General features: G+C 32.3%; 1 protein-coding gene across 9 annotated transcripts; it reads left to right on the forward strand.

The window, feature by feature from the left end:
• Positions 1-2,371: 2,371 nt before the first annotated feature.
• On the forward strand, positions 2,372-8,498 carry LOC100796915 (putative sucrose-phosphatase). 9 transcript variants are annotated; one of them, XM_006605299.4, is made up of 10 exons: positions 2,442-2,493; positions 2,974-3,045; positions 3,802-3,931; positions 4,010-4,309; positions 4,489-4,590; positions 4,829-5,023; positions 5,130-5,417; positions 5,876-6,062; positions 7,882-7,928; positions 8,038-8,437. In XM_006605299.4, exons 3-10 carry the CDS (start codon positions 3,872-3,874, stop codon positions 8,128-8,130), a joined length of 1,272 nt encoding a protein of 423 aa, XP_006605362.1. In that variant the 5' UTR covers positions 2,442-2,493; positions 2,974-3,045; positions 3,802-3,871; the 3' UTR covers positions 8,131-8,437. The 9 variants fall into 9 exon arrangements, with proteins under 9 accessions (XP_006605363.1, XP_006605362.1, XP_006605359.1 ...); XM_006605296.4 differs by having other exon boundaries at positions 2,474-2,493; positions 2,952-3,045; XM_006605295.4 differs by lacking the exon at positions 2,442-2,493 and adding an exon at positions 2,503-2,823 and having other exon boundaries at positions 2,952-3,045.
• The last annotated feature ends 4,605 nt before the right edge of the window (positions 8,499-13,103 follow it).

The raw sequence follows: 13,103 nt of genomic DNA on the forward strand, positions 1-13,103 counted from the left end.
TCGTGTGTATTGCAAGTTCATAAGTAAAGTGCATATGATTCATGAGGTATGATAACATGTTAAATTGAGATTATACCATTGTGATTGAGACCGAGTGTATGTGATAAATTGAGCATGTATTGACTTGTAATATATATGTGCATTGAAATGTTGTGTGCATTGGGTTGTGAGCTATGAATTGTACAATCATACGACTATAAAACCCTTTAAGGGCAACGAGTTAATGCGCGACGAGTATTGTGATGGGAACCACTGAGGGGACCCGACGAGTTTAATCATAAGCGCGACGGGATAAAATTATTTTGAGAACAATTGAAGAGTCGTGTGTTTTGTACGGTTCATAGATAGAGTCTGTGTGTTAAAATATTTTCTGGGTTGGACCTGAATTAGGAGGGACAGGCCCTGACGAACTCTTCGGAATGTAGGCCTTGGGGGTAAATACACCCGATTTGAGTGCTCCTCTAAGCCTGTGCCTATCCCACATGGTTGGAGCATTCTCACAAAACAACGTGACCCTAACTGGTCTCCCTATGATTTTACCTAGTGGGAGTGACCTGACTCACTAATGTGTGATTTGTCTTGTCATGTACTCCTAGGCGCCTGACGAGATTTTTCATTGACATAGTACCACATTGCATATAGGATTGAGTCTTAGTGTATCTGTTGCATAACACTTGTGTATTGATCGATATTGATTGACTTAGTGATGTTGTGTTTTGATCATTGAGTATGTGAATGTTGTGAAAATGAATGAGACGTGTTGTGTTGTGATGTGATGTTACGCGACAAAGTGGTGGAATAACATGAGCTATGTTTAAGTAAGTTGTATCTCATTTATATGATATGTATATATATGTTGTCCCGTTTCTCTCTATTAGTTAGGAATGTGATAACTCACTCCTTGTGTGTTATTTGTGTTTGGATCCTATGATGATCTCGAACTTTGTGTTCGTGAGAGCAGATGGTTAGGTGAATGGCTATGGAAAACCTCATGCTAGAGGACGCGGGAACACAATACTCTAATAGGATGTAACATTGGGGTATATGTTCCTATATTAATTGCATGAAGTCTTGGACGACCTTGTTTGAGCCGAGATGATTTTATTATGTATTTGGACAAGTTTTATTATGATGCGAGAAAAGTGAATGTGAGTTTTTTACCCTTTTGAAAGACTTTTATTTAAATGTGTTTTAAAAACTTATAATTAATTATAATTTCTTATTCATTTTATTATTAGTACATATATGTATTGGGTAGAGGGTGTCAAAAGTATTAACAGCATGTCATATTCATTGTTTGAAAAAATTATTTCAAATAGTGTTATTAAATATAACTAACACCAAAGGCAGACTTACACTTATTCGAGGGTGGGCAATGCACCCCTCATTTTAATAAAGTTGCATATATTTATCTTAAAATTTTATATTTTGTACCCTCTAATTTTATATGTTTGAATCCCCTTACCTATTTTTATTGAGAAAAATAAATGCATCCCTTATTTTAATAAAATTATAAATATTTATCTTAAAATTGATAATAATTATTAAAATTATTTTTTAAAATTGTTTGCCACCACTAACCTCGGGTCTTAGATCCTCACTAATCACCACTAAAAGCCATTGGGAAATAAAACTCTACTAAAGGTGATTAGACAAATTTTTAGTGGAAATTAATCATCAAAAGAGCTAGTAAATATCCCACATCAATGCCATGAGGATAAAAAAAATCATTATCTTTTTATTTAGAGGATATAATTAGCACTTATATATAGTTTATTTCTATGAATATTTTTAGAATAAAATTAAAATTTATGACATATTACTTAAAATTAGCTAATGTAATTGTTTTTATTGATTTTGATGAAATAGATATTTAATTTTTACACACAAGATCAAAAGTAGCATTATTGCTATTTAATTCTTGCACGGTGAGTATGGGAAGGGTTATAACAAATTTTTTTTTTCATTTAATATAAAATTTTGTCAGAATCATTTATGGGAATCTAAACCTAACCTGGTCAAAATTCAATAATATAATTTTTTTTAATTAAAACCCAATAATATATGAGATAAGAAGAGATTAAAAATTTATTAGTAAAATATATCAATAATAACATTATTACATATTAATGAAAATTCGCTTTCATTGATAGAATCACAAAGAATATTTACGATTGGAACATTATTAACTATTTATAATATAGTGTTTTGTATTTTAAAATGTAAATTATGTTAGTTTCAAAATGATAGAAGGACAAAATCAACCCAAGTTTAAAACTAAATTTTAGTGGAAAAAAAATGAAAAATCAAATTATATTTTAGTGATGTATTATTAAACTCTTACAAACTTATAGTCCTTTTAAAATGGAATAAAAGAACGAGGGATGTGTAAGTACGGCCAAATCTGCTAATCTAGAGTTTACCTTGTCTTCAATGATCATAGATTTTGCAATTACGAATATCTCCTTAAGCCGCCTCTTATTCGCAACAGAGGTCATTTTTCCTTGCGCTTACTCTTTCTCTTTCTTCGATATTCATCAAATACGAAGTTTATACATAGTAAAAAAAAAAAAAAGAAGAAGAAAAATAATGAAGTATGGCAAATGAGACGGTTCTGGTGTGGGTTTCTCTCATTTCATTAAAAAATAAATAAATAAATCAAGTGTATAAGATGCAAACCATGTTATTTCCATATGTGCATCTATTTGATGGCAATTTCTGTTGTCGCTTTAACAATTTAGATTGAGAGTTACTACTAGTTAAGGATTTTATAGGTTAGATGGTTTAAATTTTACATTGAGCAGTTTGGAACATGTTATTATGGTAATTGATTTTTGTTTTAAATTGTTGCCATATGATATGTTCATGTATCCTTTCAAGTTTGAATAATCAGAATGTTAATGTGTTTCCTGTAAGTCTACAATTTGTTCTCTATTTTTAAATTTTCACAGATCACCTTTGATTGCCCCACAGTGTGGAACTTTATTGCAGATTCAGTGTATGCATAAATCTATTTGTGCAGATGTTTTGAATTGTTTAAAGCAGGTAGCGTCATGCTCTTTCTTCTTGTATATTTTTTAGTATTTCCCTTTTTCTTCGGATGATTTTTTAGTTTTATTGATATTTTGACTTAAGATCCCTGTTTTTTGGAGGGGTTGAGTTTCTACATTTTCAATACCACATTGGGTATAACATATATGGTTAATTAATAACAAGCTTGAAGATGAGCTCCTAGGGGTATTCTATTTTAGGGTTGAAACTTGAGTATATTCTTTTGAGTTGTTACTGGTTTCAATCCCAATTGATGAAGCTGTTGTAAAATTTATATTTTTGCCTTGATACCCTACTCAGATTAGTTTTGTCTTTTATTTGTTAAAAATATTAGAGTATTCAGTAGTAAATAGTATTAACAATGTTATTGAACATCATTTATACTAGTAATAGAACACTAGTAATTGACCTAGATTATTATCAAACAATTAGAGCTGTGAAGCCTGTGTTTTGTGCAACAATCCTGAATGTTTCTATATTGTTTTTGTGACAGCTTGTACTAGTTATAGAATGCTTGTACTTGACCTAGATCATTAGTGAAGAATTAGGGGTGTGATGAAGCCTGTGTTTTGTGCAACGATCTGGGGAATGTTACTGTACTGTTTTTGTGACAGTTTTTTGTGAGTCTTTGTTCTTATACTTGGATTAGAATTTAGAACTGGGTATGTTCCGGATTCTAGAACAACAAAGCTTAGGACTCTGAAGCCTGAACTACATTATGTTGAACCTAAGCTAGTGGAGAATTTGCAGGTGCCTACTCGTGAAGATTCTTACCAGGTTAAGTTTTGGGGATTTCCAGTGGTGTAAAAGAAAAGAACTTATGGACCGACTCAATGGTTCTGCCAATCTAATGATAGTGTCCGATCTTGATTTCACAATGGTAGACATCATAATTTTGATATGTTTTTGGAATAATGCTTGGGTGAAATCTGGTGAAGTGTGTGTAATCTCACTGCAGGTAGACCATGATGATCCGGAAAATCTTGCTCTTCTCAGGTTCAATGCGCTATGGGAAGCTTATTATCGTCATAATTCTCTTCTAGTTTTCTCCACTGGGAGATCGCCTACTATATATGGAGAGTTAAGAAAACAGAAACCTTTGTTGACTCCTGATATAACAATAATGTCTGTGGGAACTGAGATTACATATGGTGAATCCATGGTACCTGATGATGGTTGGAAACAGTATCTAGATCATAAGTGGAATAGGGACATAGTTATGGAGGAAACAGCCAAGTTTCCTGAACTAACTTTGCAGGTATGTATCTATCTTATAATCTATTTAATTTATAAAATTTAACACATGTATCTGAATTTTTATATGTTGAATCATGCTCAAGAGAATGAGCATAAATGAATTTATGTATTATCTATTCAAGAGAAGTTTTGGTGTTTATTATCAACTTGTTTTCTTTAAAATTTCTGGAGTAACTGCAGTCAGAAACAGAACAACGGCCTCACAAGGTTAGCTTTTATTTGGAAAAAGGGAAAGCCCCGAATGTCACGCAAACTCTCTCAAAACGTTTGGAAAACCGTGGGGTAAGATTATAGTTCATACACAAACTTAATGACAGAAATTGGTCTACTTCATTTGAAAGCTTTACCTACAATTTTTTGGATTGGCGTTTAAGACCCTCCATCCTTTCTCATCTGTAAAGACTAACAAGTATACATAGATAGCTGATCAGGTAGTCTTGATCTAATATTTTATTGCCATGATACAATTTCATTATATTTATATTATTGTGACTTATGAAATTACTCTTCTCTTTTCCAGTTAGATGTGAAAATAATTTATAGCAATGGTATAGCTTTAGATGTATTACCCCAAGCTGCTGGAAAAGGACAGGCCCTAGCTTTTCTACTTGAAAAATTGAAGGCTGATGAACAAGGACCAATCAACACTCTTGTTTGTGGTGATTCAGGGAATGATGCTGAACTGTTCACTGTACCTGAAGTTAATGGGGTCTTGGTTCGTAGCATTATAACAATTACAAACTTCACCTTACAGCTGTGTGTCTTGTCTACAAATTGTGATTGTACTGTGAAAAATGATCATTCATCTCCTGAATTTTCAGGTCAGTAATGCACAGGAAGAATTGCTTCAATGGTATGCAGAAAATGCAAGGGGAAATCCCCGAATAATTCATGCAACTGAAAGATGTGCAGCTGCCATTGTGCAAGCCATTGGTAACTTCTCTCTAGGTCCAAATGTGTCCCCAAGAGATATTGGAGATTTAATGTCCAACAGGAAAGTTCATAGTCCTAGCCATGAAGTGGTGATGTTCTACATATTTTATGAGAGATGGAGGCGTGGTGAAGTTGAGAATCCTGAGCAGTATATACAAAAATTAAAATCAGTCTTTGTAAGTTTCATCCAATTTTAAGATTCTAATTGCACTCGCAAAATTGGTTAGAAATCCACTGCTAAGCCTGACCAGAGATGAATCTTTTGCATGCATGAGTAATAAATGTGACTTTTGGAATTGGAATAGCTAGAACTGTTAGGGTATTGAAACAAAGCAGAGATAAGTTTAAATTGAGTGAGAAAAGACTTGGTGGCTCTGACCAGACATATTGTTTTATTGTAGTTAAAGAGTGAAAGGAGTAACATAACATATGAAGTTTGAGTTGATTGTTGGTCTATGAAGTGAAGACTTCTATATCTCCAATTATTTTCTATCTGATTATATGAAAATTTAAATACGGGGAGATCGTTTTACAATTTGAAACTAGAGGGACCTTTTAATTTTATGTAGCTTTTGAATTTTGATAACCTGAAGAGGTCTGATGCTTTTTTTCTCAAATTTTTGTTTATCTGTAGCATTCTACAGGAAATTTTGTCCATCCTTCAGGAATTGATCAACCTATGCACCAAACTATAGATACCTTAGCAAAGGCTTTTGGTGACAAGACGGGCAAAGACTTTCGAGTGTGGGTTGATTGTATATCTTTAGCAGAGGTTAGTTTGGGTTCGTGGCTGGTCAAATTTGACAAGTGGGAGTTATCTGGTGAGATTTTGTTTTAATTTTAATTCATTAATCTTAAGTTCTATTCTTCATGGTCTTTCTTTTTATATCTTTGCTTCTTTATTTGCTTCATGACATTCTGTTTAATATGAGAGCATCTGGGCTTGCAAGAGCAGGTCTAGTGTTGTAAGAACACTGGGAGTTTCTGTGTTAAGATTTGAGTTTTTTTCATTTTTGAGACATTAAATATTAAAGTAAGTGAATATGAAGAAAATTTATTCAATAGAATTCTCTTGTTTTGGTATAGGTTTGTGTGGTCAGCTTGCCTCTTTCATCAACATTATTAAAGTAGTATTTTATTTTAATTAAAAATCTTGACATTGTTAAAATCCAACATAAATCGAGTAATCTTCTCTCCATAATCTAGCTTTTAGGGTTGAATTAAGTCCTATTTGTTCTCAATTGTAAAAGATGTGAACAAAAGATTACATTTGGCCACACTATTCATGACTTTAGAGGCTTACCAATCTATTGCCACTTTGATATGCGTAGGCCTATTTTTAGCGATTCTACTTTTACAACATGAGGATATGGTCAAAGATGAAAATTTGGAAGATATCTGATCCATTTTATAAATTTCATACGATAGATAGAAGTTGGAAAATTCTAGAGGGGACAAAATTCCACCATAAGTAAAATGGATGTACTACATTTTTTGTCATCTTCTTGCTGCATAGAAGCAAAGAGAAGTGATAGTTCTTTCATTCCTTCCACATCTTCCCTTTCATAATTATCTGCCCTTGTGACCATTTAAAGCATTTTCGCATCTATTTCAATGTTTTTCCATTGGAGTTCAACAATTAATCCCAATTTTCTCATCATCATTTAGATAGATCTCAACTTATTTGTATATGATTACCTGTTGTGTATACAAGTGATAGAAACTGGATCAGGACTACAGAAAGAAAACTGTTTACTTGCAAAACTTCGAGGGTCTGCACCTCCCAATGCCCAAAGGCCCCAATTTTCTCACAAATAGACAAGATAAAATCTCTCTCAACTACTCTTCCTGTTTAGGGAACTGCCATTGGAACTACCTGCTTTTGCTAATGGCACTACTCACATGGTTACTTTTTTGTCCATATTCCAAAATTGCCCCCTTAAAAAATGCATAATGGAAGTATGTTTCCGTCGTGCTAGTGCACAACAAAAGCGTACTTCCTTCCGTTGTGTATTTTTTTCACCCCCCAATTGTACAACAGAAACACATTTCCGTTGTAATTTCTGAAATAATTGTAAGATCGTAGTTTGCTAGTTAATATCTTACGAAGTGATGGACAGATAAACTACAAAAGCATACAGTTATTTTATCACCGATTACACAAATTTGTTATAATTATCAACAAATCGACATTTCAAAGTACCACAGCCAAATTACATAGAGTAGTGTATGTGACCATCAATTTTTTATACATGAGAAATACATCTTTATCTAGTATTTACTTTCAAGGTATCAGTTATGGCCAGCTCTGTGGAGAATATGCAGTACTCAATCTGCAGAAACATATACTGGATTTTATTGCACAAAAAGAAAATGATTGCATGAGTGATAGTGATTTCCTGATTTTCATATGTGATTCTGTTTATAAATTGCCTAACTCAATGTACCATGCTGAGTTTCCATTTCTTGTTTTCAACTTTTGCTCATTTGCACTGTACTTCTTTAGGCTACTCATCTAAGGCACTGTTTAGACAAGTATTGGAAAATTTTCAGTCCTTCTATAAAGTGATTCTATTAATACTCTTTCTATTACTTGCTCTTCATTGGCTTATTAGACTCTTCCCTTTCATCTAATATCAGGTAATGAGTCACGGGGTTGTTCAACAAAGGCTCTGATGAATGCAAAGGTAAGCGCTTGCACTCAGTCTTTAGCTCGTAGTTTTAATTTAGCAATTCATTTTACCTTAACATTCCTGATATTTGTTTACCTATTAATAAGGTTTTGGATTTTGACAGGTTGATGTACCAGATGAGTATACCTGGATGCACTTACATCATACTTGGTTGGACGACGTAGGAGGACAGGATGATGTGTCTTGGTTGTTATAGTTTCGAATCACTTCTGTTAAAAAGTACTCTTTGCTGTCAAACTATTCAGCCAAGGCATGAGGCACGGCAATATGCACTCAAACCTTACATAGCAATAAGGATTTTTCATTTTATAACAGTTTTCACTTTAATGAAGAGAGAAGCCATGAACCGAAACACTTTGCAAGGAAAGTAAACCTAGATGTGCAAATGTGGCAATGGAGAGAAGAAATAGCTGCTCAAAGGTTGTGTTTGGTTTCTAGATAGAAAAAATACGTTTGTCATTCGAAGGCAGCATGAACCCATAATACAAAGATAATTTATATCATTCATTATTCTAGCTAGATATTATATTAAATAAAAATAATTTAAACCAGTCATTATTTTAATAGTAAATGTCTGAATAATATTTTGTTTGTCCCTGAAGTTTGAGCCAAGTTTTCTTTTGGTTCCCTAAATTTAAAGGTGAATATTTTTGTCGAAAATAACCCACTTTTGTCTTTAGCAGGGACTAAAATGAGTACGAAAAAATAACCTTAAGGACCAAAAGTGGACTATTTTCAAATTAGGAGACAAAAATAATCACTTTTAATTTTTGGGACCAAAAGAAAATTAGATCCAAACTTAAAATTCAAAACTATATTAAGTCTAAATGTTTCAATGTGTGTAAAAATACATAATAATATTATATATTATGTTATAAATTTGAATTCTTTTATTTAATTAGAACTTCAAAAATAAAGTATGAAAATCTAAAATGTGTATATTAAACAGTGCATAAAAATTCTTGTGGCTAAAATTAAATATGGTTAAGAGAAGTATTAAATAACAAGGAATCTGTGACCTATGAACATTTTTATGACCTCATGTTGCAATTGGGTATGAAGAAGTTCTCATATCAAATATAATTTGAAGACCACATAATATTCTAAGAAGACAGGTCTATATAACAGTTTGTTAGCTCTAGTTTATTTTGATTTCCAATTAACTGATACAAATCTTTTCTTATATAGCTCTTTGGCACAATGCGGGTATTACTTTGTGCACCCAGCAAATTGCTGGTACACTCAGCACAAGATGGACAATTCCGATATTTCCTTTCCATGAAGCTGATACGGATTGTGAGTCTTTTGCATTATTAACACGACGCTATATCAACTGAGCTAATAAGTCAAATACATTATAAAATGATTAATGTCACTATATATAACACTAAATTTGTTAATGCATATTCAATGCACATGTAAATTTACATAATAAATTTTATGAAAATTAATTTTGATCTAATAATTAATTTGTTTACATATATTGGGCTTACGGATTGACAATACATATTGGGCTTATGGATTAGCAATGCGGATTGTTAATCATTTTGGATTGTATTGTGATTTAAAATGAGATTGTGTGCATTATTTTGGACTGCATATATCTCACATAAGAATACAAAAAAGCACAAAAACAAATTTCAAACCATGAAATTTTCTCCAATTCAAAGCTAATTTGTGGAAGAGCAAAGGAGTGAGTTCAACAGAGATTCCTTTGTTTGATCATTTATCTATGAAACTAAATAAGAAGTGTATAGTTTGTGGGTAATTAATAGAAGGATGTCTCAATGTGTTGCTCGATCTAAGACCATGCAAGTGCATCGCTCAAGGTTGTCAAAATTGAGAGTTTACTTAATATAGCAAAAATGTCAAACCATGCCCTGCATTTTTTTTTAGGTTTCATTTCCTACTAATATAGCAGCCAAACACACAACAATTAGTTTTCAGTAATTCACACTTCATATCTGAGATTAACATTATAGGAATAAATGCTTTTATCAAAAGACTTATTTACTCTATCATGTCATATGTATCAGCTACACAAAGAAACCGTGCAAATAGGGACTAGCTAGGTATACACTAATACACAATTGTACTCTATCAGCTAAGCTAGCCAATCAAACCACAAAAGGATCTGTTTATTTACACACAAATTGAATTGAAAGAATAGTCACTAGCTAAACAAACAAGGACTTATTTATTCAATTAATTGGTACTAGATTCCTCATCATCTGCTTCAACATTTCATGTGATATCTTGCACCATTTCTTGTGACTTATGTGTTGCATTCTGCTTGTCTTGTTTCCTATCAAATATAACAATACCAAATTAAGGGCATGTCAAATTATGTACCTTTTTTCTTTTTTTCACACATACCAATCTTTTAGAAACAAAACTAAACATGTAATAATTTTCTATTAAAAGCTTTGATTAACTCCTTAACGGTGGTTTGAACGTTTTGGACTTAGAAGGTCAAGTGTTCCTTCAGTTTTGGAGTTGAAGGGCCAAATATTGAATGACATCAATGGGTCGTAATGGCTACTAAATACATTCTTGATTGTAGAATGCCTATATATAGCACATGTGTTTGATCCCTGAGCTCACATTTTTCATTTTCGTTTGATACACCATCTACAGCGAAAGAGTGAGAACTTGAAAGAACCAACACAAAGTAGCTTTTTTCATGTCAAACCATGCATTGCATTTCTTTTGAGGTTTCATTTTGTTGTTTGTCATATCACAGGTTTGATCTTTTAGTCTTACATTTGGTATTAGAGTCTTAGTTGCCTTGTTTTCTAACTTTTGAATCATGTAAAACGATGTCCAAATGAGTAAGAATCGACCGGGTTTGTATATGGATCGAATTGACCTACCAGATGTTGAAGATGATGAATAGTGAATTTTGTTTGTTTTAAAAAAATGAAAATAGACCATTTTTGCTCTAGCTGGGTCTCAAACCAACAACCCACAGCTTACTGGACGTCGCATGAACCACTAGGCAGTTTAAGGTTCTTTGATATTTATTCGTTTTCATGTATCTTATATGGTTATGCATTTTTGTTTACTTTTGCAATTTGTGCAGTTTTGATTTATTTTATGCATGAATATATTCTGGAAAAGTTTATTTTGTGCATATGAAATCAAATGCATAATATTATGTTTCAATTATGCAATTATATATGAGAATTTTATTCATCATTTTATTATATCTTGATCTTGAAATGCATAATATGATTTATTCTCATATGATTAAGTTTTATGTCTAAGTGATATTTATAATTTTGATTAATTATGGATTAGCCACAACATCTATAATTTCATTAAAATTATATATTAAGTTGTTTAAAGATCATATAAGGAATTAGGCATAATATTGTGATTAATTGTACTTTATGTAATGAATTTTATCCCATAGTAATTTTTATTATATATGTATAATTAATTAGGATAAAATGTCATATTATTTTTCATGGTTTACCCACAGGGATCATGAGACGATGTATAATTTGGTAGTTTTATCATAAAGTAAATATTTGTGAAATAAAATCAAATTATTTTCATGTTGTACCCATAAAGCATGAATTTGAGTATGTAATTTGATTATTCTATTATAAAGTTTAATGGTATCTTATTGAATTAAAAGTTTAGCCCACGGGCAATTTTATGTCACAAGATTCAATTTTATGGTATATTTACATTGATAAAACATACAATTAAGATTAATATGCCTCAAAGTTTGACATAAGCCTTTAGATTTTTGCAACTTCTCAAACGGGAAGTTTTTCTGATATTCAATTTGATGTTCCCAAACTCAAAAGAGATAACTATAAGATACGAGAGAATTTTTCTGCAATTTGGGTGGATGGACATAGACTATGCTATAAGGAAAGGCAAATCACCTGCAATCACTGATTAAAGTACTCCAACTGTTGTTGCACTATATGAGCGGTGGGAGTGATCCAACTGGCTCAGCGTGATATTCATTAAGACCAAAATCTCGACTGGGATATGTGGTTCTGTCGACTAGCATGAAAAGGTTCGATACTTGCTTAAGGTTATTGATGACTAGTTCATCACTTCGGATAAGGTTTTAGCAAGCACCCTGATCATGAAGTTCTTTTTTCTTCGGCTCACCAGTGTGAAAGGTGTGCATGAGTACATAATGCAAATGCGATATATTTTAGCTCAACTTAAGAAACTAGAGGTTGACATGTTTGAATCCTTCCTGGTGCACTTCATTTTGAACACCCTTCCGTCAGAATATGGGTCGTTTAAGATTTTTTACACCACACACATAAGGACAAATGGTCTATCAATGAATTATTGACCATGTGTGTTCAGCAAGAAGAAAGGCTTTTAATGGAGATGGGTGAAAGTGCATTACTGACAACTACTTATGGGAAGGACAAAGCAACTGAGTCCAAGCTAATCAAATGTGGAATAGTAAAAATACCACCTCAAGCTTATATTAAGAAGGTGGCAAAGTGTTTATTCTGTAAGAAGAAGGGAGACATGAAGAAGAATTGCCCCAGATTCTAGAAATGGGTTAAGAAGAAAGGTAAATCAATCTAATTAATATGTTATGAATCTAATATGGCTAGTGTTAATATTAACACCTGATGGATTGATTCTATATCAACAATCCATATTGCAAATTCTTAACAGGGTATGCAAAACCTAAGGAAACCAGTGGGAAGTGAGCAAAGCATTTTATCAAGCAATAAGCTAGGCTTACTTGTGGAGGCTATTGGAACTTGCATTTTAACTTTAAGTAGTGGCTTTATTTTGAAATTATAAAGGACCTTTTATGTGCAAGTTTTTCTCGAAACTTTATTTTTGTTTCTAGACTCATACCTTTTGGATATTCCTTTAATTTTAAAGACATGTTGTTTGAGTTATTTTATAATTCTGAATGTGTTGGGAATGATATCCTGTTTGATGATCTTTATCTTCATGGTTTACAAAATGATGTCACTTATAGTTCAATGCATGTTCAAACTGGTATTAAAAAATGTAATATTAACGAAAATTCCTTTATGTTATGGCACTAGAGATTAGGACATATCTCCATTGAGAGGATTAAAAGGTTAATGAAAGATGGGGTACTCAATACTCTATATTTTTCTGACTTTAAGACTTGTGTGGGCTGCATTAAGGGTAAGCAAACCA

This window comes from Glycine max, chromosome 20, assembly GCF_000004515.6.
Source record: "Glycine max cultivar Williams 82 chromosome 20, Glycine_max_v4.0, whole genome shotgun sequence".
In the NCBI taxonomy this organism is placed as follows: Eukaryota; Viridiplantae; Streptophyta; class Magnoliopsida; order Fabales; family Fabaceae; genus Glycine; species Glycine max.